This window comes from Ornithorhynchus anatinus, chromosome 17 (genome assembly GCF_004115215.2).
Source record: "Ornithorhynchus anatinus isolate Pmale09 chromosome 17, mOrnAna1.pri.v4, whole genome shotgun sequence".
NCBI classification, from domain to species: Eukaryota; Metazoa; Chordata; class Mammalia; order Monotremata; family Ornithorhynchidae; genus Ornithorhynchus; species Ornithorhynchus anatinus.
The window spans coordinates 12,729,193-12,748,384 of NC_041744.1; the positions used below are offsets into that span (position 1 = coordinate 12,729,193).

Below are 19,192 nucleotides of genomic sequence, written 5' to 3' on the forward strand. Positions count from 1 at the left end.
GTATTTAATTGATGCAAAGAAGTTAAGTGACTTGCCCAAGGTCACACAGCAGGCAAATAGTGGAAACTATAAGGTAGTTGTGGGCAGGGAATGTGTCTGTTTATTGCTAAATTGTACTCTCTCAAGAGCTTAATACAATGTTCTGCACACTGTAAGCTCTCAATAAATACAAATGAATGAGTGAACCTAGATCTCCTGAATCCCATACCCACTAAGCCATGCTGTTCCTATGCCTTCTTTTAATAGTGTTGGTATTTGTTAAGCGCTTACTATGTGCCGAGCACTGTTCTAAGCGCTGGGGTAGACACAGGGGAATCAGGTTGTCCCACGTGGGGCTCACAGTCTTAATCCCCATTTTACAGATGAGGTAACTGAGGCACCGAGAAGTTAAGTGACTTGCCCAAAGTCACACAGCTGACAAGTGGCAGAGCCAGGATTCGAACCCATGACCTCTGACTCCAAAGCCCGTGCTCTTTCCACTGAGCCACGCTGCTTCTTATGCTGTCTTATGCTGCCCCCTCCAACACCCTTCCTGCAACAAAGAATAGGAGCAAATCAATGGTATTTATTATGTGCAGAGCAATGTACAGTTGAGAAAGTAGGCCCATCCCTGCCCTCAAGGAATTTATAATCTTGTGGGGAAGACAGGCATTAAAACAAATTACACAGAGTATAAAGATAAGTAGATAATTCATTCAGTCCTATTTACTTATTCAATCGTATTTACTGAGCAATTACTGTGTGCAGAGCACTATACTAAGCACTTGGGAGAGTACATACAACAATAAAAAGACACATTCCCTGTCCACAACAAGCTTACAGTCTAGTCTACAGAAGTGCGGTGTGGGAGCTGGTAGGGTGGGAGGATACATTCCCTGGGCCTCAATTACCTCTTATGTAAAATGGGGATTAAGAGTGTGAGCCCCATGTGGGACAGGGACTGTGTCTAACCTGATTAATTTGTATCTACCCCAGTGCTTAGAACGGTGCTTGGCACATAGTAAGCGCTTAAATACCATCATTATTATTATTATAATACATCACACTCTCCAGCCCCTCGTCCCAAGCTTTGTCTTATAACCTGGCCGAACCTTCTCCTGTTCTCCGAAGACAGAAAGTGCCAACAGAGAAAGTGGACCATGCCAAAGGTTCAGACTTCATAAATTCTCTTCCGTTTGTCTTCACTGCACAGTTTACGGGGCTACCTTAGAGGGCTACCCCCACCTGACCGCTTCTCCCCACCCACTCGGCTGCTTTTCAGAGAAGAAACCGCGCCAGCTACCAGCGTGATTCAGCTGCCGGTGAATTTGCCGGGGGGAGGGGAGAGTGGGAGAACATCTTCTAGTCTCTTCCTGGGCGTGTTCTGCATCTGAGGTGGGTGAGCACTTACTACCCTCAAGACTGTAAGCTCATTGTGGGCAGGGAATGTATCTGTTTATTGTTATATTGTGCCCTCCCAAAAGCTTAGTACGGTGCTTTGCACACAGTAAGCGCTTAATAAATAATAATAATGTTGGTATTTGTTAAGCACTTACTATGTGCAGAGCACTGTTCTAAGTGCTGGGGTAGATACAGGGTAATCAGGTTGTCCCACGTGAAGCTCACAGTCTTCATCCCCATTTTACAGATGAGGTAAGTGAGGCACAAAGAAGTTAAGTGACTTGCCCACAGTCACACAGCTGACAAGTGGCAGAGCTGGGATATAATTGAATGAATGCATGAATGAATGTACTAGGTACTTGGGAGAGTACAACACAAATAGCAGACACTTTCCCTGACCGCAACAAGTCTGCAGACCAGAGATGGCCATAATATTGCGTTTATCCAGGAAAAAAGTCCCTCAATTTGATTCATTTTAAGATTTTTAAGCATTGGGCAGCGGGAGAGGAGGGATAGGGGTGCATCTTAATAACTTTAGCCCGGCTTGAGGGGGAAAAAAAGGTGAATTTCTTTCCTACGTGAACTCCAGGAATATTTTTTCCTCGATGCCATCTCAGAGGGCTGCCCCTCTGGAGGATTGCCCCTTGTGGGTAATGAGCCCAGGCAGAGAGATCAGTCTTTGCATAAACAGGAGGAGGAAGCATGCGTTTCACTGCAATTTTGGCTGCATTAAGATCATTTTCGAGCTGGTGGAACCCTATTTGTCTTAGGAAATCTTGAAAACTTTTTATAGGGAATTCGGAAAATATTTTTGGCCGACAGGAAAGATAAAATCCCACTGCATGAAGTACAGACACGGGCCTCGAACCTGAACAGACAGACTGCTGTAAAAGCCCCATTTAATAAGGCATTAAAATGCCATCGACCTGGACACATTAAAAAAAAAAGCTATGAAAACAAATGCCATTCAAATAATTAGGGTCTTAATGCCTGTGCTCGGTCTGAGTTGTAAGCGGAAGGTTTTCTGCAAGAGCCAGGGCAGAATCTGATCAACTAAGGAAGGAGTTAGCAGGATGGAAACAGGTTTCTGCTTCCCTTGACTAATGCAAATGACTGCACCTTTGAGAGGGTTCCTACCAAGTGTAGGGCCCCCTTATTTCTATCTTTGACCTCCAGATTTTTCTCTTTTTTTTTTTCTGTCCTCCACCTGGCATTTCTGATGTCTCTGGGGAAAAAGCTGGGTCAGTCTCTAATTTGGGGTTTGGGGAAGAAGAGAAGGGAAAAGAATCGATGAGAGACTATGCAGTAGGGTAAATATTCTCCAAACAGGAGTTTAGAATTGGAGAGTGCTGGCAAACATTTAAACCCGGGAAGGTGGGGAAGCAAAATGCCTACCTGGAGAAGCGGCAGGTGTGAAAGGCAGGACACGAAAGACACTCGAGTCGACTTTCCCGTCACTTGCTCTCTTCGGAAAGGCCCTCTGGGAACAAGTGCTAAATTCATTCATTCATTCATTTAATCGTATTTATTGAGTGCTTACTGTGTGCAAACCACTGTACTGAGCGCTTGGGAGAGTACAATATAGCAATAAACAGACACATTCCCTGCCCTCAATCATTTTGAAGTCTACAGGTGAGCTAAGTGGAGACTCCCAATTCCCAGTGGGATAAGGTCTAAAATAATAAAATAGAAGTTTTTCTGCCAACAATCTGAACAAGAGGCTTTGGATGTTGACTGGCCAGGAACTATAGCTGATGCAGGTTCAGACTTCTGGGTTTTTTTGAGGAACAGACTTGAAGCAAGAGATCCATCTTTGTAATAACAAAGAAACAGTTAAATTGAGACCCTCAGATTCTAACCTCCATCAACCACTTTCCTTAGACTGGACTTTTGCAGGCACGGTAGGTTTCAGAAAGGCATGAAAAATGCCATTACAGAGACCTTCTGTGGACGGCAAGCTCACCTCTTGGATGCGACTCACGTTTCATCAATAGCTGCCTGGGCTGTAAAGTTTGGGCGGGATATTTAAGGGCCACTGAACTTGTTCTTTGAGCTTGTGTGCCATTTGGCCAGGAGTACATCCCAATTAGCAACAGTTCTATTGAGAGCAGTAGCAACCTGAGAAAAAAAGGGTGTGTGTGTTTGCCGAGTGTGTCGTAAATGATTAGTCCAAAGGAGTAGCATAAAGCGTAGGACTGGTCCCCCCCGCAGGAGTCGGCTGGAGGAAATTAAAGGATCAACTGCATAAGAGGAGCATTGTGGGGGGATTGTTCCAGGATACAGCCAGAGGCTCCCGCTTCCCGGCCTGCCTGCCCGCCTGCCCAGCAGCTGGAAATTGACCCCATCAAAAAGCTGAGGATGAAGACAGCTGAGGATGAAGGCACAGAGACAAGGATGAGAAGGCTCACCGATGCTCCCAAGTCAATCAAGTCACAGAGTAGGGAAGTTGGGAAAATTCCTTTTCCCCTCCAAGAGGCGACATGTCACTGCCATGTGGAAATGAACCAGGAATTGGGAATCATTTGCTCTGCAGCAGTTCAACACCGGCAACTCAGAAGTTGGTCTTTGGGGCCCGAGTGATGGATGATGGAATCCAATAGAGGTTTCCACGAAATTTCTGATGGCTGAGGTGAGACCTGGCACCAGAGGGAAAGAGCCAGGGGTGCTGGGATAAGGGAGAGGGAGTGATGTCTTGGAAGCCTAAGGATTCCCACTGCTGGGGAGAAGGGCAGTATGGCCTAATGGGAAGAGAATGGGCCTGGGATTCAGAGTAGCTGGGTTTTAATTCTACCGCTGCCACTTTCTTGCTGTGTCACGATGGGTAGGTAACTTAACTTCTCTGGGCCTCAGTTTCCTCATCCTTAAAACAATGATTCAGTACCTCTTCTCCCTCCCTCTTATACTGTGAGCCCCATGTGGGTCAAGGACTTTGTCCAACCTGATTATCTGATGTCTACTCCAAGGTTTTGTTCGGTACTTGGCACGTATTAAGTGCTTAACAAATATCATTATTATTTTTATTAGGGGAGGAAGGCATCTCCTGGGTCTCAGACTGTGCTGAAAATCCCCTTCCAGAGTCGGGGCTGAGGGGGCAGGGAACATGAGGGTGTGGAGGTCTGAGAGCCAAGATCCCCAGCCGGGGCTGGCTACAAGAATGCCGTCAAGTACGTGTGCTTGGGCCTTGGCATCTGATGAGGGAGGCTTAACGGTGAGACAGGAGAAGTAATAAAGCTCTGAGAAACAATAAAGGAATTTTCCAAGAAAAAACCCACATCTTTTAACCATCTAAAATGAAACATCTGCAGGCTGGCACGGGCCAGAGCCATAGAACAGAGCTGAATAATATCGATAGCGATGAAAAGAGATAACCCGGAGAATGACTGGTTCTGGCAATTGCAGGACGCACATCCACAGTGGGTTTCTCCGTGCAGAACAGATCCCTTCCCCACGTAAGAGCCCTTCTCCTAATGGGGCATCTCTTGCAGATGCAATTGACTTCCTGTATTCAGTCTTAAATATTTCAGCGCTGCAGCAGGCGACTTTGCTGGCTAGACAGTTGGAGTAGGAGCTGATGGGAAGGAGGATTTAAAACTATAAAAGCAACTCACAGTTTCCAGCGTTAGCCAGGCCCTATGGCACTGCCCCCCTTCCAGTTGAATTCACAGTAGGCTGTGAAGTCAGCTCTCCTCTGAGGTGATGCCAACGTAGGTATGGTCATCATCATCCTTTACCCCGCACAGAAAGTACTAGGCTGTTTCTCTGGGGGTCTTACCCAGCGAAGGGCTGGATCAATTACCTGGCTAATTCGGGAGGGGAAAAGGAGCACTTTCAAGTGACGACTCGCCAGGAGGAAGGTCCTGGTCTGGATTATAATCCAGGTAAATTGCCTCACTTCTCTGCTTGGGGTAAGTTCCCAAGGCTTGGAGGGAGAGGGATTCATTCATTTAATTGTATTTATTGAGTGCTCACTGTGTGTGGAGCCCTGTATTAAGCATTCAGGAGAGTACAATACAGCAATAAACAGACATTCCCTGTGGTGCGAGGTCATACCTAGCCAAAATGGCTTCTAAACCTCCAGTTCCAGTTGGGGTGGTGGTCATTTATCTAGTTTTGTCCCAGACGGTTTCAGTTTGCCTGATTGGTTCAGATATGGCACCAGATGCCTTTACATTTAGTATTTTTATTTTAAACACCAGCCTCCTGGCACCTCGACTCCCGCCACCGGGTTCTGGAGCATGGAATCAGTGTCTGAGTTTACAGGTACCTGGGAGGGGAACCCTGTTGCTCTGGGGTATGGAATGCACTAAGCACTCAGAACAGTGCTCTGCATACAGTAAACACTTATCTATAAAACGTGAATTAAATCCTCCCACTGCTCCTTCTGACTTAGACTATGAGCCCCATCCTGGGCAGAGACAGTGTCTAACCTGATTATTTTAGGTATCTTACCTCAGGCCTAGTACGTGCCTGGCACATAGTAAGCACTTAAAATACCGTTATTATTATTATGATTCGCAAGCAGTAACTTCTCCAGTAATGGGACTCTCTCTAGAGAGCAAACCACCTGCTAGCAGCCAGGCAATGAATGGCCTGCTGCCCACCTCCCAGAATCCCCTGCTCCAGGAGCGTGCTACAGCAGTGAAGTGTTCATGCGGTTCTAGCCCCAAGCCAAGGCTTATGGCATATGCATGAATCCCCAAGTTATATGGATGAAAGGAGGAAAGAACCTCACAGTTACTCCACCATACAGTTGGTGTCCATCATCAAACTTCTCATCTTGAGAAGCACTTGGGTGGGCAACTCCTGGAGATCACAGCCCAGGTATAAAGTGCTCAGTATTGACCTGCTTGCAAATCATAATAATAATAATGGGTTTTTTCAGCACTTACTATGTGTCAGGCACCATACTAAGCACTGGGGTGGATACAAGCAAATCGGGTTGGACACAGCCCCTGTCCCATACGGAGCCCACATTCTCAATCCCCATTTTGCAGATGAGTTAACTGAGGCCCAGAGAAGTGAAACATCTTGCCTAAGGTCACACAGCAGACAAGCGGCAGAGCTGGGATTAGAGCCCCGACCTGATTCTCAGGCCCATGGTCTATCCACTATGCCACTCTGCTTCTTAAACATAAGACTTGAAGCACTAGGTGATGAAAATATTCTTTAATATCCAAATGCCCTTCAAACCTTTTCAGCGGAGTCTTGCCCAGGTGCTTTGGTGCAATTCACTGTTGATGTGAGGGCCTGGTATTGTGCTGTTCCCCATCGGCTGGCCGGACTGGTTCTTGGCTGGGCCTCTGGATCCAGCTGAAATCACCACAGAGCATCTCCTCCTGTCTCTGGAAGGAAATTTGCTGCTGCCACATGCTTGTTGGGCTCTTGTCTGGTTGCAGTCTAATGTGTCATTGCCCAAGGTGCTGTTCCTGGACTCGGGGTGATCCTAGCCCCACTGAGAAGCAGCCTGGCTTAGTGGATAGAGCATGGGCCCGGGAGTCAGAAGGACCTGGCTTCTAATTCTGGCTCTGCCACATGTCTGCTGTGTGATCTTGGGCAAGTCACTTCTCTGTGTCTCAGTTACCTCATCTGTAAAAATCAGGATAAGATTTTGAGCCCCGGACTGTGTCCAACCTGATTAATTTATATTTATACCAGTGGAATGCCATGCCTCCTCACCTCCACCAAACTAACTCTTTTCCCCTCTTCAAAGCCCTACTGAGAGCTCACCTCCTCCAAGAGGCCTTCCTATCCCTCAACTCCTCCCCCTCTCCCTTCCCCTCCCCTCAGCACTGTGCTCATCTGCTCATTTGTATATTTTTATTACTCTATTTATTTTGTTAATGAAACGTACATCCCCTTGATTCTATTTATTGCTATTGTTTTTGTCTGCGTCTCCCCCAGTTAAACTGTAAGCCCATCAATGGGCAGGGATTGTCTCTATCTGTTGCCAAATTGTATATTCCAAGCACTTAGTACAGTGCTCTACACATAGTAAGCACTCAATGAATACTATTGAATGAATTGAATGCATAGAACAGTGCTTGGCACATATTAAGTGCTTAACAAGTACCATAATATTCACTATAAAACACTTGCAGACACAGCTTTGTCAACCTCCACCCATGCAGAGTACCGGGGCGGAGGACAGACCAACTGAAAACTGGACTGCCCAATATAATGCCACACAAATGGGCAGCTCAATCTCAGTGGTTGTTGGGTTCAGTTGCCAAGGGCCCTAGAGCAAGAGGTAACTCTGTAGGGACTCAAGTTACATGGAAAAACTGGGGGTGAGAGAACCCCTCCCTCACTCTTTCCTTCTCCTTTCCTTATGTCTAATTTCACCCATTTCTTTGACCCTGAAACAAGTGAAAACTAGAGGCTTAGAACCCTAAGTAAGCACAAAATTATGTGGGCTCTTCCCTCACTCCTCCACCCTCAAACCTGTGAATGGCAGTTTGATCCCTTCCCTTCCTCCCTGCCCCCATCCTACAACTTGTTCAAAGTGCTCCCTTGCCCATAGATATAGGTTTCCCATTACCCTCTGCCTGAACCTCCCCACCCTACCCCTTTCCCCTCTCCAGCTGAGAACAATTCTCTTCATTTGAGTGCTCTCTCCCTTTCTCTGGCTACATATTCAAAACTGTCTTCCTCCCCTGCTCCCGTGCCTCCCCACGCCCTTAAGAAGAAAGGAAATAAGAGGGAACAAATGTAGGATCCAGAATAGCTGGGCAAATTCCCAGGGCACCAGCTGGGAAAGCCCATTATGGCAAAGGTTCTTCCCTGGACCCCCACTGACATAATCATTCCCAGGGCCCTCAAATGATTGGTTTGCCCCTTTACTCCAGGGTGTTACTCTGCTGCCCTGGCCATTCTTTAATTTCATAAATGGTGTCAATTTTGTGAAAACAGGGAAATTTCTCTCCCCCACCACCACCCAAAGCAATGTTTTCTCAATTTCCACACACTTGGGGAATGTTTGCCCTTGTTAGCTCCTAGGGAAGGGAAAATGTAGAAAATCTACAGGCCCCCAAAATAATGGTCACAAGCATGTGTGCAGTTTTAGCTGTAAAATGTGAATCTGGTCCTTCTTAGTGATACTTTGCAGAAATCCCACTGGACATTTTTCTGCTTCTGCCCTGTCTACTTTCTTTCATAATGATAAATGGCTGAAAAAGAAAACTATCTAATCTCCTAAGTGGCTGCTATGTTTTCCCTCCTTTTGCAGGAAAAGTAGGAAGAATCTTGAATCAAGACAAACAGAATCCTCGACATCCAGCTCCATCCCCACATTTTTTCACATTTAGCTCCCGCTGCCTGTTTCTGATCTGCAACGGGCCCTGCATCGAAACCCTCAAGAGCATGGTTTAATCAGCTCAGACAGACGCTGCAGTTCCTCGGGTCTCCCATTGAAATTGAATTGATTACCGACCCCCATTTCCATTTTGTCTGCGTGCGATTGCTTAATAGCTGTCACCTTTGCTTTCCATCTAGGTAACCGTTTCCTGCTGACTGGTGCACGTTACGCAGGATGGCCAGTGCAAGTTCATCACCTTTGCAGGATGCCTCGTGATTGATTCCTTATGCCGTGGAGACCTGTAATATATTCTCATTTTAGAAAAAGTAAAGTCTCCCTTGCCTGGAGAGTTCCCAGATTTGGGGAGAGGATCTTCCCAAGGAAGCCACTGTCTGATGCTTTCTGGAGCCTGCTATAATGTACTCTCCCAAGCGCTTAGTACAGTGCTATGCACACAGTAAGTGCTCAATAAAATGACTGATTTGGGATGCAGTGACCTCTGGGGAAGACACTTTCAATTTGTGACATGGTTGCCTTGGGAATTTAGAGAGGACACAACAGTCAGGTGGGCTTCCCAGTTGGCCAAGCTGGGCCCTAAGTCCCCCTGGTCAGGACCAGCAGTCCAGAAGGGAGGTTGGGTCAACTGGGGTTGGTACAGGCCCACAACCTCGGAGCCCAGCTTAGCCTGCCGCCTCTGACCACGCTGACTGGGCTTTCAAGCGAAATCCCTCAAGCCGGAAACTGCTTCAATTAGACAGCTGAGGGGGGAGGGCTGAGGGGGACGCTAACGTGCCCTTCGGCCTTTTAAGTGGGTTTTAATTTTATGTTGTAAGATAAGACACACAGCCCTGGTGCTGCTGCTCCTCTGGAGGGTTCCATTAAGAGGGGCGGGCCCGAGGCCTCTTGACCCTCTGAGGCCCAGGCTGGGTGGGTTAGAGTTTGTTTTCCAACAATTTGTCAGTCTGCCCCGGGTCCTCACTTCCTCATTTCTCCGACCCTAACCACCACTCCCCTGGGGGAACTATCCTTGCTCTTACCTTGCCCTGCCCTTCCTCCCCTCCATCCTCTGCCCCCAGGCCCAGAGAGGCAGTTTGACGATGGGTTTCACACTCCCTCACTTTTTCTGTCTCTGGGACCAAATTTTAGCCATTTAGAACCTTGAGTTGGGATACGGGTTCAGTTTGAATGGTCTCCGTTGTTCCTGGTTTTCTCCTGCTGCTCCTTTCTAAGACTGGTCACTGTGGAAGGGATCCTGCAAATCCACTCGTATCCCCATCCTAACCAGCCCAAGGATGGGAGGGGAAGGAAAACCCTGATCATGCGCCTTGGGGGATAATGAGAACGATGATATTTATTAAGTGCTTATTATATGTCAAGCACTGTTCTAAGCGCTGGGGTAGTTACAAACTAATCAGGTTGGACAAATTCCATGTCCCACCTGGGCTCACACTCTTATCCCCACTTTATAGATGAGGTAACTGAGGCCCAGAGAAGTGAAGTGATTTGTCCAAGGTCACACAGAAGACAAGTGCCAGAGCCAGGATTAGAACCCATGTCTTTTTGACTCCCAAGCTTGTGCTCTATCCACTAAGTTACAACAAGACCTAAGCCTGCTCTCTTGGTCCCTCCACAAGCTGAATTCCCCTTTCTAATCCTAGCTGCTGGAAGATAGAGATTCTTCAAAGCCTTATTAAGATCACATCTCCTCCATGAGGCCTTCCCTGATTAAGCCCTCTTTTCTCTGACTCCCTCTCTCGTCATCTATGAACTTGGATCTGTGACCTTTGGGCTTTCGGTATTTGCCCCACCCTCCGTATTTATGAACATAGCTTAAAATTATATATATATATTATACAATATTCATACTTATGCCCATCTCCCCCTCCAGACTGTAAGCTCACTGTGGGCAAGGAATGTGTCTACCAACTCTGCAATATCATACTCTCCCAAGCACTTAATACAGTGCTCTCCACAAAGTACTCAATAAATACCACTGATTGATTTATTGACTGAATGACCCTCCAGCAGCTCAGAACATGGATTCTCCACTAAGCATAGTTCCGTCTCTTCCACTTGTCCCAGTCAAGGCTGGGTTTTTCCCCTTAGGAAACCGGGTTATTTAACTGTCTGTTCCCTATTTTGGCTCCAGTCTTGCCAGAAGGGAGCTGGCACAAGTGAGTAGGACACTGTTGGCACTGATCAGGTTGTAGGGTGGCGGGGAGTGGGGGTGGGGAGGGGCTGCCAGAACAAGTTCAGGGGCCAGGCTGGGACTTTGGCTCTGGAATGGAGATTCCCAGAGGCCAACACTTTGGACCCTAACCAGAAGCTGCCTTGGGAACAAGAAGTTTTGAGTTTTTGTTTTGCTTTGTTTCATTTTTAATGGTACTTGTTAAGTGCCTATCATATGACAAGCACAGTACTAAGTGCTAGGATAGATACCAGAAAATCAGTTCCTGTCCCACATGGGGTTCACATCTAATTCAGAGTGAGGAGGATTTAATCCCCATGTTACAGATGAGGTAACTGAGGCACAGAGAAGTTAAGTGATTTGCCCAAGGTCATGATACCATAGCCAAGATCACATACAAGTGTCAGAACTGGGATTAGAACCCAAGTCCTCTGACTCTCAGATCCATGGGAGGTTCTAAAGCAACGGCTGTGGGACACAGGTTTTAGGGAAAGGCAGTTGTTGAGTGAAGGTGCTGGGGAGAAATGGGGACCCTGCCTTAAATCTGACCAGCCCTTCTGCGAGAGGAAGATGAGGTCTGGGCAGTGGCTCCCAGGTTAGCGTGTTCGTTGGGGGTGTGCAGGGAGAGAGGAGGGTGGAGTGAGGATGGAGGGGTGCAGGAAGGGGGAGGGGAAGTAAAGCTAAGCATCCAGATGAGGAATTCAAAGCCTGGATGGGATGTGAGGAGTAAAGCAACATCCCTCCCCTCTTCTTCGGTCCCAAACTAGGAATCAGATGCCCATAATCAGTTACCTTGTTGGGTCAACTGCTGTGGCCCTCGACTGCGAGACTCCTCTCCTCTCTCGCCTTCATGGCTGAGCAGAGAAGAGAAAGGGCGGGGGAGGTGGGGAGGGATTTTGCCAGGCACTGACTCATTCTCCCTAGGGTGAAGTTAGCTCAGCTGAGCTAACCCGTCTGTGTCGCTGCTCCAGGCTGCCCCGGGCTTTGTCTCTAATCTTTTTTTCTCTCTCTCTCTCTCTCACTCCCTTCTTTTCTCCCTTCCTGTCCTGGTTTAACAGCTCCACAAACCTCCCCAAGAATTCCCCCAGGGAGCGGACACCTCCATGTATCTGGGCCAGCTTCTCCCAAGCTGTAGCGACTTCACCGCAAAAGGAGCGGAGCCCCTGCCCAGTGGTTGCCGCTGCCCGAAAAGAGCTTGGAGCCGGGAAGCCCAGGCCAGAAGCCAGGGAGCAGGCTGGAGACTCAGCTGCAGGCTCCCCGTTGGTCAGGAAGAACCTTCTCTCACCCCAGGGGTTCTTGGTAAACACGGGAACCAGCTTCTCCAGCGACAGGGTCAGCCAGTGCTGCAAGTGAGCAAGGGCCATTATCTTGGAAAGAGAATTTGCTCTCTGGGTCTGCCCAGACCAATCCACAGGACAGTTTCCATCCCAGCCTTGCCACACAGGTGGACCTGACATCCTCCTGACAGATGGACTCGGGTCCAGCACCCCCGGCCCGGCTGTGCCCCAGGTTTTTTCCAGAGGTTGCCTATTGAAAATGGAAAGATATGAGGGACTTCCCTTCAGCTAAGACAACCTGGTCCCCCCGCAGAGAGAGATTCAATCGCTCCTGATCCTATGCCGGGTGTGCCCCATCCCTGCCGAGTCCAGAAACAGGACTGGGGATTCTCATTCCAGCACGGCCCTCCCACCTCTCCTTGTGACTCGCCTGCATATCAGACCTGGAAGTGGCATTTAAAAGTGACCAGCAGCTGGTGGCAGAACTCGGCTCTTTCTCCGGAGACTGGCTTGATCTCTCAGGCCGAGAGAGAAGCAACGTCAATCTCAATCCAAGGGACCCACAGTCAGGATTGAATGCACCCGGACACGGCAGAGTTGTAAAATGGCTTTATGTTCTGATACATAAAATAAAATGTCCATGCTATGTAACAACACATAAAGTTCACCACCTGTATCTAATGTGGTTTCTAATAGATTGATCTGTAGTATATATATATTTATATATATGTTTTATCTAACCAATTCTTAGTTTTTACATCAAAATGTGTAATAAAAAAATCTTAAATAGATGCCTCTCCAAAACCCTTGCAACATTCATTTTATTAAGTATTTTCACTTGTAAAAGCAAAGCTGAATTGGACATGTGGCCTGCATTTGTGATATATATTTATATAATATATATATAAATAGCTATTCAGCATGCAAAGTTTGTAGTGATTTCCCAAATGTAATTACAGTCCACACTAGTCACCCACGGAGTCTGGCGACTTTCAGTATGGCAGATTCAGTTGAAAATAGCCTCTGTGGCAAAGTCCTCTGAAGGACTCTGTCAGAGAAATTCGGGTTTGGGGTTCGCTGAGCTCCCTGGAATGGATTCTTCTGAAGGAGCTAGTGTTTTCTCAATTCCCGATTTACTGCTATGGGTCTGCTTCCTTCCAAGCGGGAAATCTCTCGGAGGTCGACCCCGCTTCGAGAAATGCCTGAAAGTCGATCCATAATGGCTTCCCAGCTGCCCTGCTCGGCTAGATTGGTTTTAATTCTGGGAGGCAGATGGAAACCATAGATTTCGGAGGGATTGAGGCCACAGCCAAGATCACTGACAAGAGGGGCAATGGGTCACGTGCTTTTCCCTGCTGACTGACTAGTTGATGACAATACTCTATAAGAATAATTGGCATCACATGGCACTTTGCACGTCCGTGGCCCTGCCCAGTTGAGGATCTCCCTTCCTCTTCCTCCTCAGACCTCAGGGAAGGTGGGAATTCTTTCCCCAAGATGATGAGAGAGGAAGCAGCCTGCCCAAAGCTGGGTGAGAGTCCGTGTCACCAGCCCCAGTCCTGGGCTGATGTTACACACATCCTTTCTCTCAGCCAGCAGCCCGGGGATTTAGAAAAAAAAGATCGGGGACCAACCCATGCCTTGAGGCTCTCAGCTCCCCGAGAAAACAGAAGCGGAAAGCCAGCAGATAAGAGCACCTCTGTGCCCCAAGATTTAGGACAGTTTCAACCTATGAGGAGACCTGTCTGCTTGAGTGAACTGGAATTGTGCTGAAAACCTCATAATAGTACACCACCCCGGCAGCCCCGAGGGGCTGTGTTGGGAAGAGTCCTGTCAGATAGCGACGGGCCCAGGCCAGAGAACTAAAGTTTCTTCCTTGGTCACTGTTCCGTCTCCCTGACACGGCATCAGCTGGGGGTCAGAAGGGCAGTGAACTGCCTTCCTCCTCACACCCTTTCTTTGAAACACGCGTTTGTGTGGGTTTCTCTGTAGTGCCGGTAACCCACGGGTACTAACACTGGATTAACACTGTCCTGGATCGTCGACGTTCTCTGTCGGGGCCCTGGGCCTCGGAGTCATCCGTCAGTCCAGTTCTCCACAGTTCCCATTCCTGCATGGTACTGTAAGGACGATTCTCTAGACAAGGAGAAGCTCTGGGAATAAAGGAATTCATTGGCAGTGTTCAGGTGCGGAGACGGGGGCTTCCTCTCGCAGCCCGGCGGGAGCCCACGCTCCCGGGGGAAGGAGGCAGGCGGCCCCCGCTCCCGGCCCGGGGCCTGCGAGATTTGGTTGTAGACGCTGAAGTGGGTGTTTCCCGGTGGCGGGGCGCTCTGGCTGGTGATGGAGGGGAGACGGGGCATCATGGTGGTGGCAGTGAAGTGGGTGGGGAAAGGCTGGTATGGCACAGTCTCCATCGTCTGGACACTGTAGCTGGTGTAGGGGGAGACTGAAGTCCACATGTTACAGCTCAGGGGGGGCGGGGGGAGGTCATCCACCGCTGACACCCCGGCGATCTCGGCCCCCGAGCTCGAGTACATACAGGCCTCCCGGGGGGTCACCTCGCTGCAGTAGGACGGACTCAGCATCTGTTGGTCATAGGGGGGAGGCGAGCGGAAATAGTGATCGTCTCCAACGGAGGAGGAGGCGTCCAGGTAGGAGCGCTTGCAGGGCAAGTCCAAGTGCCGGGTGCTCTCTGCCAGGACAGAAACAAACCTTTAAGGAGAGGCGCCTGCCGGACGGCCCCTCGGGTTCCAGAGACGTGGACCCTTCCTGCACTTTCCCGCCCACGGCACCGATAGGGCTCCCAGAGCTTTTTTTTTATCAACTGTGGTATTTCTGCAAGGCATGTGAAGGGGAAGGGAAGGAGTTAGGGCAGAATCCACGTGCAGCACCATAAGCTAGCACAACGCACATGAATCCTGCAGTTTAGGCCAGTGCTGACTCCACCTTGCTGCTTTCCCAGCTCTGCCACTTGCCTCCTGAAGGACCTTGGGCAAGTGTCTGAACTTCTCTGCACCTCAATTCCTCATCAGTAAAATGGGGATTAAATGTCTGTTGCTCATGTGGGACTCTGAGCCCCAAGTGGGACATGGACTGTTTCTGACCTGATTATCTTAAATTTACCCTAGGGCTTAATATGGTGCTTGGCACATAGTAAGCGCTTAACAAATATCACAATTATTATTATTATTTCCTAGTTTGAGTCTGGACAATATTGTGAGACTCCAAGGAGAAGAGGAGCTTTGGGACAAAGCCAGATTACTTTCATGAAAAATTCAAATAGAATGCTTTTGACTGGATTATTCAGGTAGCTGAGGTTAGATTGACTTCTCCTTGAATTTTCAGGAAAGATAGCTCTGGTTTCCTACTTTAGATTTGGCCCAAAAATGTAGAAACCATATAAATCCAAGTTGTTACAGTTGCTATTGTATTATGGCACATATTTCCCCAAAGAACATTAATTCCTAAAGTTACGTTCCTAAAACCTACATTGAACAGAAAATAGAAGGGGTTGGATTAGTCAAAGAAAAAAACACCTTCTATTTGGAAAGATAATATCTGTTCCTCCCACAGAGGATCCTGCTGATGCTGATGTCCCCAGTCCATCTGAAAACATTTAAGGGTTGTGGTTTCCATAACTTGGCGATTTCTGTTACCATAGAGATAGTCACTCTTTCCTGCACAGATAACCTGACCAGGGGGACTCTGTAGCCTTTCTCTTGATAAATCCAAGATGTCTTTGAAAAGGTCTTATCGTATCCTCTTTTTCTGCCTTACACACAGCACTCTACATTTACCAGGTACCTTGCTGATGGTTTTGGACATGTTTCTAGATAAGGTCTAAGGCCTTTTCAACTAGCTCTCCGTCCCCCATAGCTCACCCCTCACCCAGTCCATGTCCCTATTCCAGATCCTCCTACTCCACCTCATTCCCCTCTTCTCCCCCTTTCCTCTGAATTACTCAGTGGTTACACCATTATAGGAGTATGAGGGAGAGGAGTTGTTTGTGGGAAAACACCCTTTGTAGCTCTAGATAGAGCCCTGTATGGCCTAAATTCCCCAGGCTTCTTTATTTTGGCTTTAATCTCCTCCAGTATCTAAATATACATTTAGTCATCTGGTTATCCAGGAGAACACAAACAGCAAGGAGAGAGGAAGGAGCGGCGAGGACAAATGGCATGGACCGGAAGCATCCCCCAGGCCTAACTCTCTCGGAAGACCAAGCAAACCACTGCCAAGAAAACCTAGCATGACAGCCAGCACGAGGTGTAGAACAGTTCGGTCGGAAGGACAGTTACCTCGTCTCTTCAGGCAGTGATAGAAGAGCCCTGAGTCTCTCTGTGCTGGGAAGGTGTTGAGGGGCAGGTCCTGAGCATCAGCTGTGGCAAACTGCATGTGGGCTCCATTCTCATATTGATAGTGCTGCAGGGCCTGGTGGGGGCCATGCAGGGGACTCACATCCGGCTTGGTGGAAAGCTGAGTGGAGACAAGTCTCTGCCGCATGATGCTCTTGGAGATCACAGGATATTCTTTACTGTAAGGGGCGGGGGAAAGAGAGACTCAGTGAGTACCTGCTCTGGTTGTCCCTGGCCATGCCTTCCCCTCCCCTGCCCCTCTAGGCTTCAACCCCGCCAGGGTTCAAACCCTGGCGGGGAGGCACCGATTCCCTTCACACCTCTGTAGCCGAGCCACACGTAGGTCACTATCGTCGCTGCCCCGGAAACCCTTGGCAAAGGGGTTGTTCTCGATTTTCAGCTGGGTGATCTGTCACGGGAGAACAAAAAAAAACAGTCATGGGCTTGCTCCTTCCTGCACCAATATCCACATCACCAGGAGAGGCAGAGATCCTGTTCATCAAAGCCCCTGGGGACTTCTGGGGCCTGGGACCCAAGAAAGTAGTCATCACCCCACTTCTCCTGACTTGAGTCCCTCCTCCCCTCACTGGAGCCCATCTTCAGGCCCTGCTCTGCCATTTGTCAGCTGTATGACTGTGGGCAAGTCACTTAACTTCTCTGGGCCTCAGTTCCCTCATCTGTAAAATGGGGATTAAGACTGTGAGCCTCACGTGGGACAACCTGATTACCCTGCATCTACCCTAGCGCTTAGAACAGTGCTCTGCACATAGTAAGCACTTTACAAATACTAACATTATTATTATTATTATTAACAACTCTCCTTCCTCTTAAGTCAATCCGAACGGCTCTCCCATCCTCTTTTCGCCAAACCACTTCCTTAAAAAAAGTCTACTGACAGCTCACCTCCACCAGGAAGTCACCCCTAATTGACCCTCCCACCTAAACTCCAGGTGTTCCAGGAATCCCTCAACGACTATAGGAAGAGTGGGGAAAGTAGTCCAAGTGTGGAGATGGCACAGGTGATGGCTCGGAGGCAACGCTCCCAGGGACAAATTAGGGGAAAGGTATAAGCCTCACACCTTGTTACCCACACAGATTATTAGAGTCAACTCTCAACTATCTGGGTTATAGAAGGAGCGGCAGAGACGGTTGAATAAATGAGATCTAGGATCATCCCCAAACCTTATTTTAGCCAACAGCCTGAACCTCTACCCCTAGACAAACGAGGAGCTAATATGGAACCGCTTTGGGCCAGCCGGGGGCGGAGGCAAGGGGAGCCTCTATCCCAGGGACAGGACCGTCTCTTCCCCGAATCCCACGGCTCATTCTCAGCAGGCCTGTGCCCCACGATACTTATTTTGTGCTTTTTCCATCTGGCAACCCAGATCTAGGGGCCAGCCCGACCCGGCATCCCTTCCCGCGGCCGTGCCAAGGAAAGAGGAGAGAAGAGGAAGAGAGACAAAGCCGCCGCTGCCTCAAATCCTAACCACAGTGCTGGCTCCTCACTGCAGCGTTTCAGGCCCACATTCCTGGTGTGTCTCCCTAAATGCATACACAGTAATTACTTTTCACTTGAGATTTACGAGTCAGCTTTGCTGGTCATTATTAGATTTGCTTGCTGCTCTGAGTGGCATCCCCTAGTTTATGAGCTCCTCGATTCATTAGGCACAGGGTTGAGGGCTGCTGCCAAGGTATTCCTACCACCTCTCCCTTTGCCCTTGGCCTCCTCCTCCTCTAATGGCTACGGGTCTTTTCTGGGAACTGGTTGTCCTGTCATACACCTGGTGCCTGTTTTGGCCTGGCAGCTCTCGGGCTCGGTTTCTATGGGGTCCACGCGCGGTGCCTCCCCCCAGTCCCTGTTCCCTATTAGCAGGGCTATCGGGTGGGGGCTCCCGGCCGGCCTCACTGGGCTTCGGGCCGGCGGAGGGTGCGGGGGTGCGGGAGGGGTACCTTGTGGTTCTGGTACGAGGTGACCGAGATGAAGGAGGTCTCCGGGAACACGTGAGTGCAGAAAGCCGTGTTCTTGGAGCCAAAAGCGTTGTTTTCATCAGCCTTGACGATGTGCAGCCGCGGCTGGTACTTGTGCATGGAGTTGAGGATAATCTGGAAAAGAGCCGTCCCGTGTGAGGTCCCCCGGCCGCTGGGGACCGCATGCTGCCCGAATGGGGGCCGGTGGCCAGAGGGATATCCGGCACCTCCTGGGTGCAGCTAAGACCCCCAAGCAGCTGGGCTAGTCAGCCAAACTACGGCCCTAGTCCTCAGGGGCAGAGGCTGTAGGCAGAGAGTCCCGTCACCTTCCCCCTGCTCTCGGACTCGTGGCTGATCTGGCGGGAGACTCAGGGAGGAGTGGAGGGTGTGAAACCCTGGCCTCAAGCCATCTTCCTTCCCTCATCCCCCACTTACCCCAACCTCCCCCAGCCCGGCCAGGCCTAAACCTCCCTTAGCCTCCCCTTCTTCTACTCCCAAGGGCTGGAGCTCGGACAGGCAGAGCCGGAGCCGACGCTGTGGCTTTTTCTGGATGCCCTAGAGACAGAGGCTGCTGCTCCCCTATGACCTGGGGAGGCCCCAGGGCGACCCGGTTGGCCCCCAACCCCGCAGGCTGGGAAACGGCAGCCCCGATCGGAGGCGGGCGAGGGAGGGGCCCGGGCCCTTTCAGCTCGTCGCGGCAGGGCTCTCCCCACGGTAGCCGCGGCGGCAT

General features: G+C 49.4%; 1 protein-coding gene across 2 annotated transcripts in view; it reads right to left on the reverse strand.

Annotated features, from left to right (window-relative positions):
* Positions 1-12,733: 12,733 nt before the first annotated feature.
* TBX4 (T-box transcription factor 4) overlaps positions 12,734-19,192 on the reverse strand; it is a 40,211-nt gene continuing 33,752 nt past the window's right edge. For both annotated transcript variants that reach the window (XM_029081599.2, XM_029081598.2), the window contains exons 6-9: positions 18,445-18,597; positions 16,815-16,903; positions 16,438-16,673; positions 12,734-14,831 (exon numbers count right to left, since the gene is read on the reverse strand). In XM_029081599.2, coding sequence (XP_028937432.1) covers positions 14,215-14,831; positions 16,438-16,673; positions 16,815-16,903; positions 18,445-18,597 — 1,095 coding nt within the window. In that variant the 3' untranslated portion in view covers positions 12,734-14,214. The remainder of the gene's footprint in view (positions 14,832-16,437; positions 16,674-16,814; positions 16,904-18,444; positions 18,598-19,192) is intronic.